Raw genomic sequence first — 22,944 nt, 5'->3', positions numbered from 1 at the left:
ATTTAGGATATTTCAGGTACCTTGGAATTTCAGCCTGGAGAAAGATATAAATACATTACTGTTAACATCACAGATGATTCAATTCCTGAACTGGAAAAGTATTTCAAAGTTGAGCTGCTGAACTCTGGAGGAGGAGGTAAGGTTTTGAAGGGTGCAAAGTCTTTGTTATTTTGCACCTCACACAAGGTACATGATTTTATTTATTTTTATGTCCCACTTATCAGTCTCATCACCTTCTGTGTTTGAAGTTTTCTTTAGATACTGTACAATAATAAAAAATATGGTAAGGGCAACAAAATTGAGCAGGGATTGTCTCTTACATGTTTAATGTATAGCACTGCCTATGTTTAGCAGTGCTAAAGAAATGATAAGTACGAAGGGGCATTGAAAAGTTCTCAGCAGTGGCATACCTAGCATATGTGACACCCGGGGCCCATCATTTTTTGGCACCCCCTCCCCCCATCTGTATGAAAAACACGATTTTTAGTAACAATCCACACATCATACATGAGTACCTAGGAAAAGGCAGCATCTTACATATGCAGTGAGCAGTAAAACATCAATACACCCATTGTAAAACTAAACAAGCCAGACTAGTACAGATCAATCCTACACCATCAATCCTAACAGAAAACCATGTCTTTTGAACACACAGAACACAGAAAACACCTTTGCCTAGTATGGAATGTGTCATCACAAACTAACCCCTACCGCTTTTACAAAACTGTAGTGTGGATTTTAGCCACGGTGGTAACAGCTCTGACGCTCATAGAATTCTGGGCATCAGAGCTGCTACCACCACGGCTGTTGCTAAAAAACGCTCCACAGTTTTGTAAAAGGGGGATAAAATAGAAATACATAGACAAAGGTTAAATTGAACCAGCAAGAAGCTGGACTCTGCATACAATGCAACAACACAGAAACAGTGACACATGTCTCCTAAAGCAATAAATAAATAGAAAACTTTTTTTCTACCTTTGTCTGGTTTCTGCTTTCTTCATCTTCTTGTTACTCTCTTCCTTCCATCCACTGTCTGCCATCTCTCTGCCCCTATATGGCATCTTCTCTCCTTCTATGCCCCTTCCAGAAACTGTATGCCTTCCCCTTCCATCTCTCCTTTCACCCCCATTGGTCTGGCATCTCTCTCCTCTCCTTCCCTCTCCCACATCTCTCTTCTGCAATCCCTTTCTTCCCTCATTTTTATTTTCAATTTATTTTCTGCATCCTAGATTACGTTCTTACTACCCTCTCATCAATTTCCTTTTTTACTGTCTATCTACAGCTCACCACCTCTTTCCCTCAGCCCCTCCAGTATTTCCCTAACTCAATCCTTTTCCCCCATCATGTGCCCTCCTTTTATTTATCCCCTCCTTCCATCATCTGCCCTCTTCTCTTTCCCCACTTCCATCAACTGCCCCTTCTCTCTCTTTCCCCCCACTTCCAACATCTACCCTCTTCTCTCTCCTTCTCTCCACTTCCATCATCTGCCCCTTCTCTCTCTTTTTCCCCTCCTTCCATCATCTGCCCTCTTCTCTCTCCCCACTTCTATCATCTGCCCCTTCTCTCTCTTCCCCCCTTCCATCAGCATCTGCCCCCTTTCGCTCCCTACAACCCAATTCCATGCAGTATCATTCCCCCTTATGTCTCTTTCCCTGCAATTCTTTCAGCATCTGCCCCTTTCTCTCCCTCCACCATGCATCCATACCACCCTGACCCCCTTTCTCACCCTTCACCATGATTCCATATCACCCTGACCCCCTTTGTCACCCTTCAGCATGATTCCTTACCACCCTGACCCCCCTTTGTCACCCTTCAGCATGATTCCCTACCACCCTGACCCCCCTTTGTTACCCTTCAGCATGATTCCATACCACTATGACCTCCTTTCTTTCTCCATCTCAAAGGTCCCGCGATGACTGCTTCTGCTCAGATGGACGAGGTAAGTGACGTCGGAGGGAGGCTGGGCCGGCAGATGCAGTTAGTTGCGGCAAGATCCCGCAATGACTGTGGCTGCCGGTCCCCCCCCCCCCCGATGTCACACCTCTTCCCAGTCATCGCGGGACCTTCTTCACTTCAGCGCGGCTGCCGACTCTGCTCTAAGTATGGCAGCCTCGCTGAAGTGCCGTTTGAAGCAGCGTGGGAGGTTCCGGATCCGGCCGGCTATGCACCCCCTTGGAGTGTGCACCCGGGGCGGACCGCCCCTCTTGTTATGCCACTGGTTCTCAGCCCAGCTAACAAAGTTGGGGCAGTCTCCATTTAGGTCTATACACTAAGTCTAGTGATTTACTACTTTTTTTGATTGCATCGAAAAAATATGGAACAAAAAATGTGGCAAATCACTGGACTAAATGTAGAGCCCTCGATGGAGACTGCCCCAACTTTGTTGGTTGGGCTGAGAACTTTTCAGCGGCCTCTCATAGTAGTAAAATTTGGCTCAGTTTTAAATTAAATATGCAACATATATATGAACGGAGTCAGCATTTTGCACAATTAAGGGGTGGAGTTATCAACATGGGCTACTATTAAGAGGTACTGTTTATTCAAGTTATTAGTATCTAGACCATTCAAAATGTTGCAGTACAGTTAATATTTTCTTTATCTAGTTTAGGACTACTCTCTTAATGAAAAAATTGCACTAGCTTCCTGTTACTGCTCAAATTCATTTTAAAACCTGTATAATGGTTTTTAATATACTATCCGCCTCTTTTACAAAGCTGCGCTAGCGGCTGCCGTGCGACAACAGCCCCAAAGCCCTTTAAATCTCTATGGGTTTCGGGGCTGTAGGCGCAGCACAGCTGCTAGTGTGGCTTTGTAAAAGAACATGGGTCCTTACTGCCTATAAAATAGGTGTCAGTAAGTGCTCACACAGCAACTTTGTTTAATGGCCGCGTGCTAATGGCAAGATTATCACATGGCCATTAATTAAAAACCTGGGAAAGTTGGCCATTTTTCAACAGTACCACAAGTGGTCTTATTACGCAGGAAAGTCACACATAACCAACCTGCTAAAGCCATTTTTGCTGCAGTTTTAGTAAAAGGAACCCTAAGCCTTCTATCCCCCTGTAAAACAGTTATTTATTTATAATTCTTACCATATCTAAGGCATTGACTGTAAAACATTAATGGGTATAATTAGCAATATGGGCTAAAGAGGTATTAGTTTATCATTATCTCATGCTATTTTAGAACAAACCCCATTTTATCCAATTGCATTACATTATGATTTACGAAGGACTGTTGAAAAGTTCTTAGCCCAATCAAGAAGAGAATGATTGTTTATTTAAACTTGCAGGGGTGTCCAACCTGTGGCCCAGTGAAGTATTTTGTGCGGCCCCTGTCAAAGGCGATGCAGTGTTTTCCTCTGCTGCCCCCGAGTGTTTACCGTCTTGCCGGCTCCCTCCTCTGTCTTGCTGCAGCCCCAGAAACATTTTTTTTCGACCAATGTGGCCCAGGGAAGCCAAAAGGTTGGACACCCCTGATTTGAAGCTTCTATACCACTATTAATGTCTTGGCAGTGAATTCAGAGCGGTTTACATTAGCAGTGTCTCATATGCTAACTGATTAAAGCTGTCACATCCACTCTCCACCGACAAACACGGTTTCCTAGAGAAAATGACAAAAAATTATGTTAGTGCGTAGTGTATACACACAGATAGGGGAATTTACTGTAGGATGGCAGCTAATGTCCTGCGGCAAGCTCTTTTAACATATGATAAGCCCTTTTAACATACAGTATGGGCCTGATTCCCTATAGTGAGCACTAAAGTTAGGTGGTGATAGGTGCGCTACTGCCACCTAACTAGCCAATGGCAGAGCATGTTTTAAAAAAATAATTAGGTGTGAAATAATTAGGCATGCTGTACTAACGAGCCTGCATCACGCCTATCTCGGGTGTACGAAGGCACATAGCAATGCATAAGAAAGTGTAAGGCAGGTGGATCTGTAGTTTGCACCTGAAGTTGCCTTATGCATACTTAAGCATCACTATGAACCTCTGGACGCGCGTGGTAGGTGTGTGAAACATAGGCCTATATTTCACATGATTATACAAAACTGTAGGTATGATTCTACAATGTGTGCAAAGCCGTTTATTGATAACTGCATGCCTACAGTGTAGGCACGCTAAGGCTCACTATAGAGAATCAGGCCCTAAGGCCCAAATTCTGTAACCAGTGCGCTCACTATAGAGAATCAGGCCCTAAGGCCCAAATTCTGTACCAGCGCCTAAAGTTAGGCACCTATTTCGAAGGTGCCCAACTAGATAGGTGCCTATCTAAATTGAATAACAAGCTTAATTAAGCTTTTTAATCAGCACTGATTGAAACATAGGCGCCTATCAAGAAAGTGCGATTTTGTAACAAGGCGCCTCTAAAAATGTAGGCAGCCTTCAAAAAAATAGGTGCTATGCATGTTAGATGTGGGCGTGGCTACATGTTAGGCACCTTGTTGCAGAATCACTGTTCTTAAGCGTGCTTAAGCTCTCAGCTAGGCGCCTAACTTTTAGTTGTGCCTAGAGCTGGCCTATTTCTTGGGCGCCTCCAAAATAGTTCCACTCAGCATGATTCATTAAACAGCACTCAATTTTACTTGAATCGCGCTGAACAGTGCCTAATTAGGCGCTTCTTATAGAATTTGCCCTTAAGTGTGTGCAAGCTCCTACCGCAGTTTAGTTAAAGAGCCCTTTACCATTTCACCCCTCCCCCAAACATATACTTAAGGACTACCGTATTTTCACGCATATAACGCGCGCGTTATACACGATTTTACAAACCGTGCATAACCATGCGCGTTATACGTGTGAGCGCGTTGTACAATTTTTTTTCATTCTTATCCGGCATTCCCCCTGCAAACCGGCATCCTCCCCCCCCCCCGCTCGCATCACCCCCCCTCCTCCGTGATCCTATATCCCCCCCAGCACTGCAAAGACAACTCTTACCCGATTGGGCACTGGCACCGGCATCAGCACCAATGCACAGGATGTGCCAGTGCCAGTGCCTGAAGATCCTCCCTCGTTGGGTTGGGCTGGGCTGGGCGGTGCGAGAGAGATCCTTCTTCTTCCTGTGCCGGGCTGGACTAGGCTTTAAGCATTTGCACATGCTCAAAGCCTTCTGGTCTCGCTCTCTCCGAGATAATCTCGGAGAGAGCGAGACCAGAAGGCTTTGAGCATGCGCAAATGCTCAAAGCTTAGTCCAGCCCGGCACAGGAAGAAGGAGGATCTTTCTCGTACCGCCCAGCCCAGCCCAACCCAACGAGGGAGGATCTTCAGGCACTGGCACTGGCACATCCTGTGCATTGGTGCTGGTGCTGGTGCCGGTGCCCAATCGGGTAAGAGTTGTATTTGTGGTGCTGGGGGGGATGTAGGATCGCGGGGGAGGGGGGTGCCATGAGCGGGGGGGGGGGGGGAGGATGCCGGTTCGCAGGGGGAATGCCGGAGCCCAGCCCAGCCCAGTCCAACGAGGGAGGATCTTCGGGCACTGGCACTGGCACATCCTGTGCATTGGTGCTGGTGCCGGTGCAGGTGCCCAATCGGGTAAGAGTTGTCTTTGCGGTGCTGGGGGGGATGTAGGATCGTGGGGGAGGGGGGGATGCTAGCGGGGGGGGAAGATGCCGGTTCGGAGTAGGTTGGAGGAGGTTTTAGCATGCGCGGTATACGCGTGTGCGCGCTATATTAAAATTTTATTACATAAATTTCTGTTCCCCGCGCGCTATACCCGTGTGCGCATTTTACACAGGTGCGCGGTATATGAGTGAAAATACGGTAGTTCATTAAGATCTTTCACTTTAGACCTAGAACTACAGTAGAGAAAAGCCTAAGCCTAAGACTTTTATCTAAAAAATATGATCTTAAATATAAGAACATGTTGGATGCTTAATATTTGTATGAAATCCTTAAATAATTACACTTCATATAAAAGTCATTGTTCTGTGCAATACTTTTATGTCTTGCCTTTCTACAATGCCATAATTAATACTGTATTATATCTGCTGTTCTTTCACTCTAATTTCTATTCTTCTGTACTGCATGAAGATAGCAGTATGCCAGAGACAGAAATGGTTTTAAATAATAGGACCCTGATGGGATGATATGGTTTTGAAAGTCTGCAATTGAAAAATGATCTAAAATGGATGGATTTCCAGGCTATCAGTCCATGAGTCCCAATCAAAGCACTGAATTGTTTCAAGTTCCAGTGTATCTCCCAGAGAGCTTAGCTGCTCAGTTTCCAACATGCTTAGCTCAAGCTCGAAACATCACACTATGCATTGAGAGGAAGGAAGAATAGAGAGAGAACTAGAAACAGAAAGAACAATGAGGAAATGCAAAAACTGTCAGTAAGGCAAAAAGGCAATAGTTCAAAGATGCTACTTGACCAAAAAAGAGAAGAAAATATAAGAAAATTAATGAGCTCTTCAGGACAGTTTCTTAGGTCAGTTTATGCTAACAGTAATGCTAGCAACAGTTGCTCTCGTTGCTATTGCATTCACTACTGTCATCCTCTTGGGCATTGCTAATGCCATTGAGAGATTGTCATCTAGTCTTTTGAAACTTCTAGTTCAAATTGGGGTGGGGGGGAGATGACACAATTGTTAAATAGGCCCAATAGCTGTATAGTCCAGGTCACTATAAGCACATGTATTTTACTTAAATTTTTAAAGGCAAACTACCCAGGTAGTTTCTTTGAAAATCAACTTAAGTTCACACACAAAAAAAACAAATCAAACATTATCCCAGGACAAGCAGGCATGATATTCTCACATGTGGGTGACGTCATCTACGGAGCCCCGATGCGGAAGCATTTTCAAGCAAACTTGATTGAAGATTTAAGTTTGCTCTGCTGCTCCGCGCATGCGTGCCTTCCTGCTCCACTAGGGGGTGCATCCCCTCGTGGTCTCCAGTTCAAAATTTTCCGCGAGCCTAGAAGACGTGTTTTTCAGGCTCTGCCCCAACTGCCTTCTAGCACCGCGATTTTTTCTTGTTTTTTCACGATTAAGTCGCTGTGCGCGAATTCCTTACTTTTTTACTTGATTCCTGCTTCGTTTTCAACGACCCGGAGGCTTCCGGGTCCCCGTGGCCGCGTGGCTAATCGAGCCGCGGCTACTTTCGATTTAATGTCCCGGCCTTTGACCGGCTTTAAAAAGTGCACCTGGTGCGAGCGGCTCCTTTCTCTTACAGATCCGCATCGCCGGTGCATCCTCTGTCTGGGGGCGACTCATCCAACCGACTCCTGCCCCCAGTGCGCTAATTTCCAAAACCGGGCCCTCCGCCGAAGAAAAGCCCGCATGGCGGATCTCTTCACCCCGGACCAACCCTCCACCTCGGCCTCGAGGTCGGCCCCGGCCTCGGCCCCGGCCTTGACCTCGGCCCCGGATACCTCGGCATCGCCCCGAGACTCGACCCCGAAGCCCTCGGGACAACAGAAAACCTCGGCCCCGGGTAAGTCCCCTCTTCCCTCTTCAGGTTCTATAACAGCGAAGAAGCCAGCCTCGGGGACAACGGCGACGCAGGGCAGAAGCCCCATGCTTACAGCCCCGTCTAAGCCCTCCAAGCCTTCGAGCCGTGCCTCCACCACACGGGAATACTCTGATACGAGGTTGCCCCCGGTGGAGCGCACCGAGGCAGTGGACATGCCTTCGATGCTGTCCGTGCCCGTCTTCCAGGACCTACTCCGAGCGATGATCACGTCGGAGCTGTCCACTGCAATGGCCCAATTTCAATCGGCCTCGACCTCGAATGTGCCAGACCAGCCTGGGCCTCACACCGAACAACCTCGAGGAAAGGTGCGCAACCCTCGCCGCATCCCATCCTCCTCGGACTCCTCGCCGAGACGCCCGAGACGTTCCCCCTCCGCGGGCCGCCGAGGGGCAAAACGTCGGGCTAGAACGACAGAAACCTCGAACCGCCGTACCTCCAAGAAGGCCCGAGGTTCACCAACCCTACGAGGCCGTTCTCCCACACCTCGTACGGGACCACTAAGGGTAGCTGAGTTATCACTCTCCAACCCGCGCATCCTCCGAACTCCCCCTCGGACGTATTCTCCGAGGGAGTCCGGATCGAGGTCACCAATCCGACAACGATCGGTACCCCTAACCCCGGCATCTTCTCCGAGGGGCTCCTCGAGACGCCGAAGATCGACAACCCCCGAACACTCTCACAGTGCTTCACCAACCTCGGAGCATGGATCAGAGCATGAACCTCGATACTCGAGGGAAGCCTCCTTATCCTTCCCCACCCGACGAAGGTCTCGCTCCCCGACCCCGCACGGGGCTCCGGGGACATCTCGCCCATCCTTCACTCGCTTTGTCCAAGACATGGGCCACGCATTGGACTTAGACCTCCAGTCCGACTCCAGATACTCGAAGGAGTACCTGGCGGAGCTGGATATGCCATCACTGCCCAGAGAGTCCCTTCGCTTACCACCTAACCCGGTACTCCAACAGGCCTTCTTCAGGAACCTGGAGACCCCCTACATGGTCACGGCCGTACCCTCCAAAATGGAGGCCAAGTACCGCACAGTACCTTACCCGGGATTCGAGCAACCACAGCTCTCCCACCAATCGCTGCTAGTCGAATCCTACTTGAAAAAGGCTCACCCGTCCCGGGTCTCAGCAGCGGTCCCCCCAGGCCGAGAAGGCCGAACCCTGGACAAGTTCGGCAGGAGACTATACCAAAACGCAATGATGGCCTCTAGGGTGCAAAGCTACACTTTCACCTTCACATCATACCTCAAACACCTCATCGGACTATTGAGAGCCTTTGAGACTGACCTACCGGCCTCCCGGCAGGGAACGTTCAGCCTGCTTTTAGAGTCCCTCTCCAACCTGCGCCTTCATCTATTCCACGCGGCCTACGATGGCTTCGAACTCTCCTCCAGAGAAGCAGCCTTCGCTATCGCCATGCGCCGACTAGCTTGGCTGCGCCTGGTCGACATGGACCCCAACTTACAGGACCGGTTGGCTAACCTCCCCTGCGTGGGAAAGGAATTGTTCGATGACACTATCGAGGCGGCGACAAAACGCCTCTCCGAACATGAACGCTCATTTGCCTCCCTTGTCCGGCAAAAGTCCAAACCGCCAGCGCCCAGGCCATACAGGGCCCCTCCGCGCCGCTACCCACAAAAGTCCACCCCTGCTTTCTCGCGGCCCCCACCCAGACGTCCGCAAGCCCATCACAGGGCCATACCCAAGTCTCAACCGCCCGCGACCATCAAACCATCCCCGTCCTTTTGACGGGACACGCGGAAGGGGGCGGGCCCCCTCCGCCATAGTCCCAGGCCGCCTTCCCATCGGAGGTCGACTCAAAGCCTTTTACCCTCGCTGGGAGCAACTCACGTCGGACGCATGGGTCCTTGGCGTGATCTCATCAGGGTACTCTCTCAACTTTCGGGCCATTCCCCCAGACAATCCCCCAAGGAATTGCCCTCCCAACCAGACTCAGCTACCTCTACTCCTCTCCGAAGCTCGAGACCTGCTTCGCCTGAGAGCAGTGGAGAAGGTCCCCCCCGGCCAACGGGGGAAGGGCTTCTACTCCCGTTACTTCCTGGTACCGAAAAAAATGGGAGACCTACGCCCAATACTAGACTTGAGACGCCTCAACAAATTCCTGGTACGGGAAAAGTTTCGGATGCTCTCACTACCAACACTCTACCCCCTGTTCGACGAGGGCGACTGGCTCTGCTCCCTCGATCTCAAGGAGGCGTACACACACGTCCCAGTGCACCCCGCTCACCGCAAGTTTTTGCGTTTCCAAGTAGGGGACTGGCACCTACAATACCGAGTCCTCCCCTTCGGACTAGCATCATCACCTCGGGTCTTCACCAAGTGCTTCGTGGTGGTAGCAGCAACCTTACGTTCCCAGGGCCTCCAGGTATTCCCCTACCTGGACGACTGGCTAATCAAAGCCCCGTCCAAGGAAGGGGTTATCTCAGCGACCCAACAGACTATTACCTACCTACAAAGTCTGGGGTTCGAAATAAACTTCCCAAAATCTCAACTACGCCCCTCGCAGTCCCTACAGTTCATCGGGGCCACGCTGGACACGGTTCGCCTCCGTTCCTTCCTCCCCCCTCCGCGCCTGGAGGCGTTAGTAAGTCTGAGCCGAAGGATCTCTCTGCTGACCTCAGTATCAGCTCGACAGATGATGACCCTCCTGGGCCACATGGCCTCCACCGTCCATGTCACACCCTTCGCCCGCCTCCACCTGAGAATCCCTCAATGGACCCTGGCGTCTCAATGGCGTCAAGACCGGGACCCGATCGACCGCTCCGTGACAGTGACTCCTTCATTGCAACGATCGCTCCGCTGGTGGGCCGACTCTTCAAATCTTTCCAAAGGTTTGCTCTTCCTCACCCCACCCCACAGCAAGGTACTCACCACGGACTCGTCGGAGTACGCTTGGGGAGCCCACCTGGACGGCCTACGCACCCAAGGAATGTGGTCAGCACAAGACCGTCGCTGCCACATCAACGTGCTAGAACTTCGGGCCATCTACCTCGCAGCTGTAGCCTTCCAACATCTGCTCCGCGACCGAGTGGTTCTCATCCGAACCGACAACCAAGTAGCGATGTACTACGTAAACAAACAAGGGGGCACAGGGTCTTGGCCCCTTTGTCGGGAAGCCCTACGCCTCTGGGAATGGGCAATCTCCAACAACACCTTCCTTCGGGCGGTGTACATACAAGGAGAACAAAACTGCCTAGCGGACAGACTCAGCCGCCTCCTCCAGCCATACGAGTGGTCACTACACTCTCAGGCCCTACGAGGAGTGTTCGAACGGTGGGGGACGCCTCAAATAGACCTGTTCGCGTCCCCTCACAATCACAAGCTGCCTCTCTTCTGCTCCCGGATATACTCCCCGGACCGACTCGAGGCCGACGCCTTCCTCCTCGACTGGGAGGGAAGGTTCCTGTACGCGTTCCCGCCGTTTCCTCTGATACTGCGGACCCTTGTCCACCTGAAAACAGTACAAGCCACCCTGATCCTGATTGCCCCTCGCTGGCCACGCCAGCCGTGGTTTTCCCTTCTACTTCAACTCAGTGTCAGAGATCCACTGCCTCTGCCTCTGTTTCCCTCTCTACTGTCACAGGGTCAGGGTTCACTGTTACATCCCAATCTTCATTCTCTTCATCTGAATGCTTGGTTTCTCTCCCCCTGACTGCTCTCCCCGTGTCTCAATCAGTCAAGGAGATATTGGAGGCCTCTAGAAAAACCTCAACGAGAACCTGCTACTCCCAAAAGTGGACCAGATTCTCAACCTGGTGCTCCTCCCACAGCCAGGACCCGGTGTCGGTCCCCGTCCCCCTGGTCCTTGACTATCTACTTCAACTATCTCATTCCGGCCTAAAGACCAACTCCATTCGAGTACACCTCAGTGCGATTGCGGCCTTTCATCAGCCCCTGGAAGGGAAAGCCCTCTCGCTCCATCCCTTAGTCACTCGCTTCATGAAGGGCCTGCTGAACGTCCACCCCCCTCTCAAACCCCCCCCCCCGGTGGTTTGGGACCTTAACGTGGTTCTGGCTCAACTAATGAAACCTCCATTTGAGCCCCTAGACAAATGCCATCCAAAATTCCTCACTTGGAAGGTAATTTTCCTTCTCGCGCTCACGTCCGCACGGCGGGTTAGTGAGCTACAAGCTCTGGTAGCGGACCCACCCTTCACGGTATTCCATCACGACAAGGTGGTACTCCGCACCCATCCAAAGTTCCTACCTAAAGTAGTGTCTGATTTCCATCTCAATCAGTCCATTGTCTTACCTGTGTTTTTTCCCAAGCCCCACTCTCACCCCGGAGAAGTGGCGCTCCACACTCTTGACTGCAAAAGAGCGTTGGCCTTTTACCTCCAACGCACTCAGCCACACCGGAAAGTCCCACAACTGTTTTTGTCCTTCGACCCAAACCGGTTAGGTCACCCAGTTTCCAAACGCACCTTGTCCAACTGGTTGGCCGATTGCATCTCCTTTTGCTACGCTCAGGCTGGTCTCGCGCTGCATGGTCGAGTTACGGGACACAAAGTCCGAGCAATGGCAGCCTCCGTAGCCTTCCTCAGGTCCACACCTATTGAGGAAATCTGCAAGGCTGCCACGTGGTCTTCGGTTCATACCTTCACCTCCCACTACTGTCTGGACTCCCTGTCCAGAAGCAATGGCCGATTCGGCCAATCGGTGTTGCGAAATCTATTTGCTTAAATTGCCAACTTCCCTCCATCCCTCTTCAGTAAGCTTGGAGGTCACCCACATGTGAGAATATCATGCCTGCTTGTCCTGGGATAAAGCACAGTTACTTACCGTAACAGGTGTTATCCAGGGACAGCAGGCATATATTCTCACAACCCACCCACCTCCCCGAGGTTGGCTTCTTGGCTAGTTAAGTGACCTGGAGACCACGAGGGGATGCACCCCCTAGTGGAGCAGGAAGGCACGCATGCGCGGAGCAGCAGAGCAAACTTAAATCTTCAATCAAGTTTGCTTGAAAATGCTTCCGCATCGGGGCTCCGTAGATGACGTCACCCACATGTGAGAATATATGCCTGCTGTCCCTGGATAACACCTGTTACGGTAAGTAACTGTGCTTTATTGCCTATTTTCTGCAGGCTGTCACGCAGGGTGAAATGTCATGTACGTAAGAATGATGCTTTTTCTGTATTGCTTGGTAGACTGGTATAGTCCTTCCGAATAGTTAATATGCCTCACTCCAACAGGTGGAGACTGAGATCAAACTTGTATATCATTATAGCATGTCCCTCTTGCTACTCCAGTTTTCCTCAGTCTCTGGTAGCAGGTGGTAAGGCTTTTCAGCTCCCCTCTTAACACTGTTGGAACTTTGTTTGTGGACTTCTGGTTCCCCTTTTTGTTCCGGATAGAGCTTGGGCGGGTTCTGTTTGGGGATCCGTCCAACCTCAGGGTGTTAAACCTGGCGGGTCTTGTGCTGGGTCCCTCCCCCCTTCCTCCACCTCCCCATATTTTTGTAGTGGGCCTCAGCAGGCGGCCTGGCCCCCCTGGTTGGTCAACCCTCCAGCTTTGAGAGCCGAGGAGTCTGTTCTGATTAAGTAAAAATAAATAACAAAAAAATCCTGAGGTGTGCCGGTCTAAAGGGCTCGTTTCCCTTTATAACTGCCTTTTTTGTGTGTTTTTTCTCAGCTAAACGGCACTTTCTTTACAGCTAGGGCGGTTTTCAGCACAATGAGCTCTTTTAAAGGGAAAAAGTGCTCCTTGTGCTCTAGGCACGAGGTACTCGTGTCCGGCCTGTGCAAGTGTTGCGCAGGTCAGAGCGGTGGGGAAGTCTCGTCGGCAGCGGATGCTGGTGGCCAGGGCACCCCTCTACATGTGCCTTGTGGTTCGGCTTCGGATCGTGGAGAAGCCTGGACTTCCCCCGACGCCCACGTGGGGGATTCCCCAGCCACCTAGGGTCAGGGAGCACAGGATTTCCTTACTGCCGGTTCGGCTGGGGATTCCCTTTTTGCGTCGGTCAGTGCCTCAGCGTCAGGAAAGTCCCAGGCTTTTCAAATACAACAAGCCACAGGAACTCCGATTTTAGCAGTTTCAAGTCCAGTTTCGGTGGGAACCTCCTCATTCATTTCAGTTACCTCCTGGGGTCTTTCCCCCTGAATTTATGTTAGCACTTTGTAAAGCTTATGTGCTGGCGGCAGGAGGTTCCATGTCCACTCCAGGGGTCTTGGTTTTTTTTTTACTCTTGATGTCTTCCCCAGTGCGGCCCCACACAGCAGTGGTTTTGCCCCCCTCTACTCCTCTCTCATCCAAACGCCCGAGGGTCTCTTGGGATGAGGATTTGTTCCCAGAGGAGCATGAGGTAATTGATGAGGATCTGGACCCTTGGGGATAATTCCAGGATCCTCTCGGGGGCCCGGATTCCGCCGGTGAGGGGTTCGAGCGAAGATGCGTCTGTGGTGCACATTTTTCAGTGGGAAGAGCTCCATGAGTTAATCCTTAAGATCTCCTCAGTTTTGCACTTTGAGGACCCCGTGTCGGAGCCCCCGCATACGGTGGACCGCTTGCTTAAGGGGATTCGCTCTGCTTCCCGCTCTTTTCCTATGCATCAGGTTATTTGGGACATCATGCTCGCACAGTGGCAGGTGCCGGAAACCCCTTGTCGCTTTGCACGCTTCATGGCCCGCCTGTATCCCATTCTGGAAGGGGATAGGGATACTCTGAAGTCACCTGTAGTGGATGCAGTGGTCTCGGCCATCTCTAAGCGGCATTCCGTGCCTGTTGAGGGCGGTGCGGCCTTGAAGGACCCTGAGGAGCGTAAGTTGGAGTCCCTCCTTAAACAGAGTTTTGATGCGACAGCTCTGTCGGTCCAGACAGCTATGTGTGGTGGGCTGGGGCTCGTGCGTGTTTTTGTTGGGCCCAGCATGTACTTGATGATAAATATGAAAATTGGGACTTGCTAAGGCAAGAAGTTGCCAAAATTGAATTGGATGCTTCTTATCTCTCGGATGCAATGTATGACCTCTTGCGAGCTTTTGCCAAGTCTCTGGTCTTAGGAGTGGCAGCACGATGTACCTTGTGGCTTCGCGCTTGGTCGGCAGATTCGGCGTCCAAAACTAAGTTGACAAAGTTTCCTTTTAAAGGATCTTTCTTGTTTGGTGAGGACCTGGACAAGTTGGTTCAGATTCTCACTAATTCTAAAGTGCCTCGTTTGCCTGAGGATAGGCCTAGGCCGCTGGCTTGAGGCGACACTGCTCATGGGCGTGGGCGTGATTTCTGCCGTTACCGCTCCAGTCGAGGGGCTGCTTCTTTTCAGTCTTCTGGGCTCTGAAGAGGCAGGTTTTTCCAGCGCATGCAGTCCTTTCGTGAGGCCCACCGGGGTGCGGGTAGCGCCTCCATCGGGTCCCCTGCCACCCGTCCTGCTTAATGACTCCTTGCCGGCGCCCGTCTTAGTTCTGGTGGGTGCCCGGTTGAGAGACTTTTATCCACAGTGGGCAGACAACACGTCCAGTCAGTGGGTCTGGAAGTGATCCGGGATGGCTATGCTCTGGAGTTCGCCCGGTCCTTGCCAGACCGTTTTCTCGCTTCTCCCTCACAGTTGACGTGGAAGCAGCTGGCTTTTCGCCAGACCCTTCAGAGATTGTTGGATCTTCACGCGATGGTTCCAGTTCCCCCACTGGAGTGGGGCACAGGTTGGTACTCGATTTACTTTGTGGTGCCAAAGAAAGAAGGGACCTTTTGACCCATCCTGTATTTGAAGGGGATCAATAGGGCTCTTCACGTGCCTTCCTTCTACATGGAAACTTGCGGTCTGTGATTCTGGCAATACAGCCAGGGGAGTTTCTTACCTCTCTCGATCTGACCGAGACCTACTTACACATTCGTATTCAGGCCTCCCATCATCGCTTCCTACGCTTTGCGATCTTGGGGCAACACTATCAGTTGTGTGCACTTCCCTTTGGTCTGGCCACGGCTCCGCCGATGTTCACCAAGGTGATGGTGGTTGTTGTGGCGGCGTTGCGCAGAGGGCATTCTTGTTCATCCTTATCTGGACGACTGGTTGATTCGAGCCAAGTTGTTCCAGGAGAGCACTCAGGTCATGGTGGTAGAGTTTCTGTAGTTGCTGGGTTGGGCAGTCAACCTTGTAAGGAGCTGGTTGTCTCCATCTCAGTGCCTGGAATATCTTGGGGTCCTGTTCGACACCTCCTTGGAGAAGGTCTTCCTTCCGGAGGCCTGGGTGAGCAAATTGCAATCTCAAATTTGCCTGCTTATGGAGTCCGGGTGTCCTCGGGCGCAAGATTTCCTCCAAGCCTTGGGATCGATGGCAGCCTCCCTCGATGTAGTGAGGTGGTCACAGGCCCACATGCGTCCTCTTCAGTATGCTCTTCTTTGGAGGTGGTCGTCTCAGAGGCACAGTCTGGATCACCCTTCCGGGCTTAGCGCTGGGCAGTCTTCGCTGGTAGCTTCAGATCCCCCCATCTTGTACAAGGGGCGAGTCTGGATCAGCCGTAGTGGACGGTGCTGCTCACGGATGCCAGTCTTCTCAGTTGGGGAGCTCAGTGTCTAGGTCACTCAGCTCAGGGCACCTGGTCCATGGAGGAGGCTTCTTGGTCAATCAATGTTTTGGAGACCTGAGCCTTCCATCTGGCGTTGCTAGCCTTCCAGTCCTTTCTGATGGGTAAGTCAGTCAGGGTTCTGTTGGACAATGGCAAGACGGTGGCCTATATCAATCATCAGGGGGGCACCAGGAGCACTTTGATGGCGCAGGAGGCGACTCTGCTCATGGTCTGGGTAGAGTCACACCTTCAAGAGATCTCAGCATCCCACATAGCTGGAGTGGAGAATGTTCAGGCGTACTTCCTAAGTCGACAAGTGTTAAATCACAGAGAGTGGTGTCTAAGCCCCATGGACTTTCAGTTGATAGTGCAGTCTTGGGTTCAGCCCCTCATGGACCTGATGGCCACAAGTGTCAATGCCAAAACGCCCCGCTTTTTCAGTCGTCGCTGAGATGGTCAGGCTGAGGGTCTGGATGCTCTGGTTCAACCATGGCCAACAGAGGGGCTATTGTATGTGTTCCCTTTTTAGCCATTAGTGGGCAAAGTTCTTCTCCGCATAATTCGCCATCCGGGCTCATGGTTCTAGTGGCTCCGGATTGGCCTCTACAACCGTGGTATGCAGATCTGGTGAGGCATATAGTGGCGGATCCTCTTCCTCTGCCTCTCTTGGACGACCTTCTAACTCAGGGTCCCATTCCAATGTTCGATCCGGGTCCCTTTTGTCTTACGGCTTGACTCTTGAAAGGGGTCACCTAGGTAAGAAGGGGTATTCAGATAAAGTGATTTCAACGCTCTTGGGGTTCCGGAGGCTTTCCACTTCTCGGGCTTATGTGAGGGTTTGGCGTCTATTTGAGGAGTTGTGAGATGCGCGTGGAGTGGTCTCTTTTTGCGCTTCCCTGCTTAATATCTTAGAGTTCTTGCAGGATGGCCTGGCTAGGGGACTGGCTTAGTCTTCTCTCGGGGTTCAGCTTGTGGCCTTGTCAGCCTTTTGGGGGTTCTTGAAAGGTCAGCGTTTGACTGCCATTCCTGATGTGATTCGCTTCATGTGGGCGGCCAAGTTGCTTGGGCCTCCCATACGACCCTCTGTTCCATCTTGGGATCTGAATCTGATTCTCTCCATTCTGGTGCGCCTTCCTTTTGAACCGTTGGGCGACTGCTCTTTGAAGGTCCTGACTTCAGCTAGACGTGTTTCTGAGTTGCAGTCTTTCTCTTGCAGGGCTCCCTTCTAGGGAGCGGGTTGTCTTGAGGCCTGTTCCTTCCTTTCAGCCAAAAGTGGTTTCTCCTTTTCATGTCAATCAATCTGTAGTCCTCCCATTGTTGGGTTGTTGGGAAGACTGTTTTGAGCAGAGACAGCTGCGCAAGTTGGATGTCAATCGGGTCCTTCGCTCTTATGTGCAGAGGACCCAGGAGATCAGGAAATCAGATCATCTCTTTGTCCTTCTAATGGGTCCTCGTAAGGGGGAATGGCGCTTCTAAGGCTGCTATTGCGTGCTGGATCAAGGAGTCTATTGCTTCCACTTATCTTCTTAAGAAGAAGCTTGTTCCCGAATTTCTCAAGGGTCATTCCACTAGGGGTCAGGCAGCTTCTTGGGCTGAGTCTTCTCTAGTGCCTCAAGTGGATATTTGCAAAGCTGCAGTTTGGTCTTCTCTGCATTCCTTTCTCAGACACTACTGTGTCGATGTTCACGCATATTGGGACACAGTACTCGTGTTCTGGTGTCGGCCCTTCGGGGGTTCCACCCTTGATGGGTACTGCTTTGGTACATCCCATTCGTAAGAACTGTACCGTTCTACCAAGCTATACAGAAGGAAAACTTAGGTTCTTACCTGCTAATTTTCTTTCTGTTAGCTTGTAGACTGGTATAGTCCTCCACCCTGTCTGTCTTTGTGCGGTGTTTGCAAGTTTTTGATCGCATGCAGATTTTGAATTTTTCTACGGGTTCTAGTATTTTTCTTGGGCCGGGGAGAATTAAGAACAGCACCAATGGCTCAGCTAGCTTAGCTGGTGAGCTATGGGGATGTTTTACTTCCAGGATCAAGTTCTATACATGTTCCAACAGCTGTTTAAAGATGTTTGTTGTTTTCTTACACTCCTGTTTGGAGTGTCATTTACTATTTTTCAGTTAAGAACTTTTTTCCTAGGTTCTGCTTTGCTATTCAGTAAACTGGAGTAGCAAGAAGGGCATGCTATACCGATATACAAGTTTGATCTCAGTCTCCACCTGCTGGTAGCAGTGAGGCATATTATTCATTTGTAAGGACTATAATAGTCTACAAGCTAACAGAAAGAAAATTAGCAGGTAAAACCTAATTTCTCCTTCCTCACTTAGCTTAAATAGTGATCCTTGTAGATCTGCTATAAATACTCCTGCGATGGAAGTATAACATATACTTTTAACTGGACTGAATGCTTCTAGCTAAGCTGGAACACTTTCAGATACCAAATGGGCAACCACTCAGCTTTGGTCCTTAATCATAGCCCATTTCTGTTCTCTGATGCATGGTCATAATAAATATTATAACTTGAGGGCATCAGAGTTTAATTCAAGTGCCTCTCATTGTCCTATATTTCCAGTAGACTGAAAATGTTGCTTTATGCTGATTTACAGTGTTATCTCTCTTCTTTCACCTGGGTACTTATATAAATATATCTATATCTGTTTACCAATGCATATATGTGTACTGTGTCTGTGTGTCTCTTCTTGAAGTTGCTGAACTCTTTAGGAGTGATGGCAGTGGTAGTGGTGATGGTGATACGGAGTTCTTCCTTCCAGCTGGTCATCAGCAGGGTAAGCATCTTCATCTATCCTTCTCCTTTTATATATTTCATAATTCTAAATGTGTTAGAACTAATATTTTTGTAGTATATATATATTTTTTGCCCTTATTGAAATGTACAAGTCAATATTCAGAGGATACAGCAAGCAGTATTTTAAAAGCTAACTGAAGCATTAAAAAATAGCATGTATATTCAGTACTACTATGTAGGGTCAGAAATAATGAATAAATATTCATACCACTGGCTGTTGTTGATTCAGCAGATAGGTGATAATTTTAATCTACTACCTTTAAGAACATAAGAATAGCCTTACTGGGTCAGACCAATGGTCCATTAAGCCCAGTAGCCCATCCTCAAGGTGGCCAATCCAGGTCCCTATTATCTGGCAAAACCCAAAGAGTAGCAACATTCCATGCTACCGATACAGGGCAAACAGTGGCTTCCCCCATGTCTTACTCAATAACATTCTATGGACTTTTCCTCCAGGAAATTGTCCAAACCTTTCTTAAAACCAGCTACGCTATCTGCTTTTACCACAACCTCTAGCAGTGCGTTCCAGAGCTTAACTATTCTCTGAGTGAAAAAATATTTCCTCAAGTTTCAAATTTCAAGTTTATTAAAATTAATATACCGCCTTATCAAAATTCAAAGTGGTTCTACATAGTTAATAATAAAAAAAAGTAGACAACCAAAGGGGGAACCACTAAACAACATAGAAATAAAACATAAGATAGCAAACCCACTGACATTTATAACAGACTGGTACAAGAGGGACCGGGGAGGAACTACAATATTGGAAGAGAAAGGAACAAAAAAAGGTAAAAACAAAAGGGGGGATCCAAAAAGAAACTTAGCCACAAAGCTGAACTACTAGAAAATTAAAAAATATCCTGAAAAGGATGATTATGGGTAAAATGCATCTTTGAAGAGAAAAGTTTTTAAACTGGATTTAAATCTATCAAGAACTGTGATTTCTCTTAAATGGTTTGGGGTCAGCATTCCAAGCGAGGGGGCCGTGACAGAAAAGATGCTGATTCTCATGGTATTGATGTATCCAAGTGAAGGGATAGCAAGTAAATTTTGGTTTGCAGATCTAAGGGAACGTTGAGAAGAATGAGGAATCAAGAGCCAGTTTATAAATTCTGGTTTAAAAGTACAGTGGAACCTTGGTTTACGAGCATAATTTGTTCCAGAAGCATGGTCGTAAACCAAATTGCTCGTATATCAAAGCAAGTTTCCCCATAGGAAGTAAGGGAAACTGCTTTGATTGGTTCCACCTCCCCTCCCGAGGCTACTGGCGCTGCTCCATTCTCCCCCCCCTTGAGGAATTTGACGCTGTTCCAAACCCCTACCCGCGATCCGGCTTCCTCCCCCTGCAAACTGGCATCCTCCCCCCACTCGCATTGCCCCCCCCCCCCTCCACCGCGATCCTACTTCCCCCCCCGAGCAGTCAATGACACTTCCTTTACCCGACTTGGCACCAGAGCGAGACCAGAAGGCTTTGAGCATGCGCAAATGCTCAAAGCCAGTCCAGCCCAGCCCAGACCAGAAGAAGGAGGATCTCCGATGCACCGCCAAGCCCAGGCCGCGTCAGAAGAGGGAGGATCTTCGGGCACCGGCACTGGTGCCAAGTCGGGTAAAGGAAGTGTCATTGACTGCTCGGGGGGGGAAGTAGGATCGCGGTGGAGGGAGGGGCAACGCGAGCGGGGGGTGATGCCGGATCGCTGGGGGGGGCGCTCGTACAGCGAGGCAAGCTTGGTTTACGAGGCACCAAGTTTGCAAATGTTATGCTCGTCTTGCAAAACACTCGCAGACTGATGCACTCGTAAATCGAGGTACCACTGTATTTCAAAGAAACATAGAAACATGACGGCAGATAAAGGCCAAATGGCCCATCTAGTCTGTCCATCCACAGTAACCATTACCTCTTTCTCTCTCTATGAGATCCCATGTGCTTATCTCAGGCCTTCTTGAATTCAGACACAGTCTGTGTTCCAACCACCTCTTCTGGGAGACTGTTCCATGCATCTACCACCCTTTCCGTAAAAAAGTATTTCCCCAGATTTCTCTGGAGCTTATCACCTCTTAACTTCATCCTATGCCCTCTCATTGCACAGTTTCCTTTCAAATAAAAGAGACTCGACTCATACACATTTATATTATGTAGGTACTTGAATGATTCTATCATATCTTCCCTCTCCAGCCTTTCCTCCAAAGTTTACAGAATGAGATCTTTAAGTCTGTCCCCGTATGCATTATCACGAAGACCACACATCATTTTAGTAGCCTTCCTCTGGACCGAGTCCATCCTTTTTATATCTTTTTGAAGGTACAGTCTTCAGAATTATACACAATATTCTAAATGAGGTCTCACCAGAGTCTTATACAGAGGCATCAATACAGTGGTACCTTGGTTTATGAGCATAATTCGTTCCAGAAGCATGCTCATAATCCAAAATACTCATATATCAAAGTGAGTTTCCCCATAGGAAATAATGGAAACTCGCTTTGATACGTTCCCACCCCACGAGGCCAGCGATGCTGCTCTATTCCCCCCCTCCACGAGAACCGGCATTGCTCCCCCCGAAGGCCCTCCCCCCGCGATCCGGCACCCTCCCCCCGTGATCCGGCACCCTCCCCCCGCGATCAGGCACCCTCCCCCCCCCCGCGATCCAGGACCCCCCCCGCCGTGACCTGAAGTCCCCCAGACCCACCTGAACCCGCTTCTTACTTTCAGCTTGGCCTCGGCACCGGCATGTCTTGTGTGTTGGTGCCGGTGCCCGAAGATTGGCCTCCTCTTCTGTGCTGGGCCTTGAGCATCTGTGCATGCTCAAGGCCTGCGAGTTCACGTTCTCTCCGAGATTCTCGGAGATCTCGAAGAGAACGTGAACTCGCAGGCCTTGAGCATGCACAGATGCTCAAGGCCCAGTACAGAAGAGGAGGCCGATCTTCGGGCACCGGCACCAACGCACAGGACATGCCGGTGCCGAGGCCGAGTTGAAAGTAAGAAGCAGGTTCAGGTGAGTCTGGGGGACTTCAGGTCGTGGTGGTGGGGTGCCGGATCACGGGGGGGAGGGTGCTGGATCGCGGGGGGGCGCTTGTAAATCAAGCCACGCTCGGTTTCCGAGGAGCCGATTTTGCAAATGTTTTGCTTGTCTTGCAAAACACTCGCAAACCGGTGCACTCGTAAACCGAGGTACCACTGTACCTCCTTTTTCCTACTGGTCATATCTCTACCTATGCAACCTAGCATCCTTCTAGCTTTTGCTGTCACCTTTTCAACCTGTTTGGCCACCTTAAGATCATCACATACAATCACACCCAAGTCCCCCCTCTTCCATTGTGCACATAAGTTCTTCACCCCCTAAACTGTACCGTTCCCTCTGGTTTTTGCAGCCCAAATGCATGACTTTACATTACTTAGCATTATATTTTAGCTGCCAAATTTCAGACCATTCATCAAGCATCACCAGGTCTTTCTTCATATTATTCACACCATCTGGCATGTCTACTCTAGTGTAACTTCATGGAGTATCCCCTAGTCTTTGTAATTTTTGATGGAGTGAAAAATTGATCCACTTCTACCCGTTCTACTCCACTCAGGATTTTGTAGACTTCAATCCTATCTCCCCTCAGCTGTCTCTTTTCCAAGCTGAAGAGCCCTAACCTTTTTAATTTTTCCTCATATGAGAGGAGTTCCATAACAGTCGGGTCTAAGCTGGCACAGGAGGAAGAAGTGACCCGCTGTGCATCAGATCACTTCCTCCTCTTCTTGCCATGGGATCATAGCGCTGGCGGGGAAAAGAGAGTGAACAGAGTCATTGCTGCCTAAGCTTGCACTGAATTCTTCACAGCATGAGCAGAATTCTGTGCATCCTACAGGAGTGAGGAAATTGTGCACAAATTCTGCATGTGCAGAATTGCACCCGGATTATCTACAGCAAAATTTAAACTATATAGTTTTACAGTTTGCAGTTCAAAGATTCAACATTGTTTTCATTGGCGCAATATTCTTTTATTACCCCCCTCAAATTGTTAGAGAGATGCTTCGCAATCCAACAACTCAACAAATCGAAAGTATGTTTCTTGTCCAAGCAGTGCCTGGAGGAATACTTAGTGGTTAAAATACCAGATTTGACATCCAGGGATGCTTAGTTCAAATCCCCTTCA

General features: G+C 49.7%; 1 protein-coding gene across 1 annotated transcript in view; it reads left to right on the top strand.

Moving 5' to 3' along the window:
* ADGRV1 (adhesion G protein-coupled receptor V1) overlaps positions 1-22,944 on the top strand; it is a 786,618-nt gene that overhangs the window by 155,551 nt on the left and 608,123 nt on the right. The window contains exons 25-26 of the mRNA XM_033919809.1: positions 7-136; positions 18,704-18,784. Of these exons, the coding sequence (XP_033775700.1) occupies positions 7-136; positions 18,704-18,784 (211 nt within the window). The remainder of the gene's footprint in view (positions 1-6; positions 137-18,703; positions 18,785-22,944) is intronic.

Source organism: Geotrypetes seraphini, chromosome 1 (assembly GCF_902459505.1).
Source record: "Geotrypetes seraphini chromosome 1, aGeoSer1.1, whole genome shotgun sequence".
NCBI classification, from domain to species: domain Eukaryota; kingdom Metazoa; phylum Chordata; class Amphibia; order Gymnophiona; family Dermophiidae; genus Geotrypetes; species Geotrypetes seraphini.
Note: the sequence above shows the minus strand (reverse complement) of the source record. Positions and strands in the feature narration are given on the sequence as shown.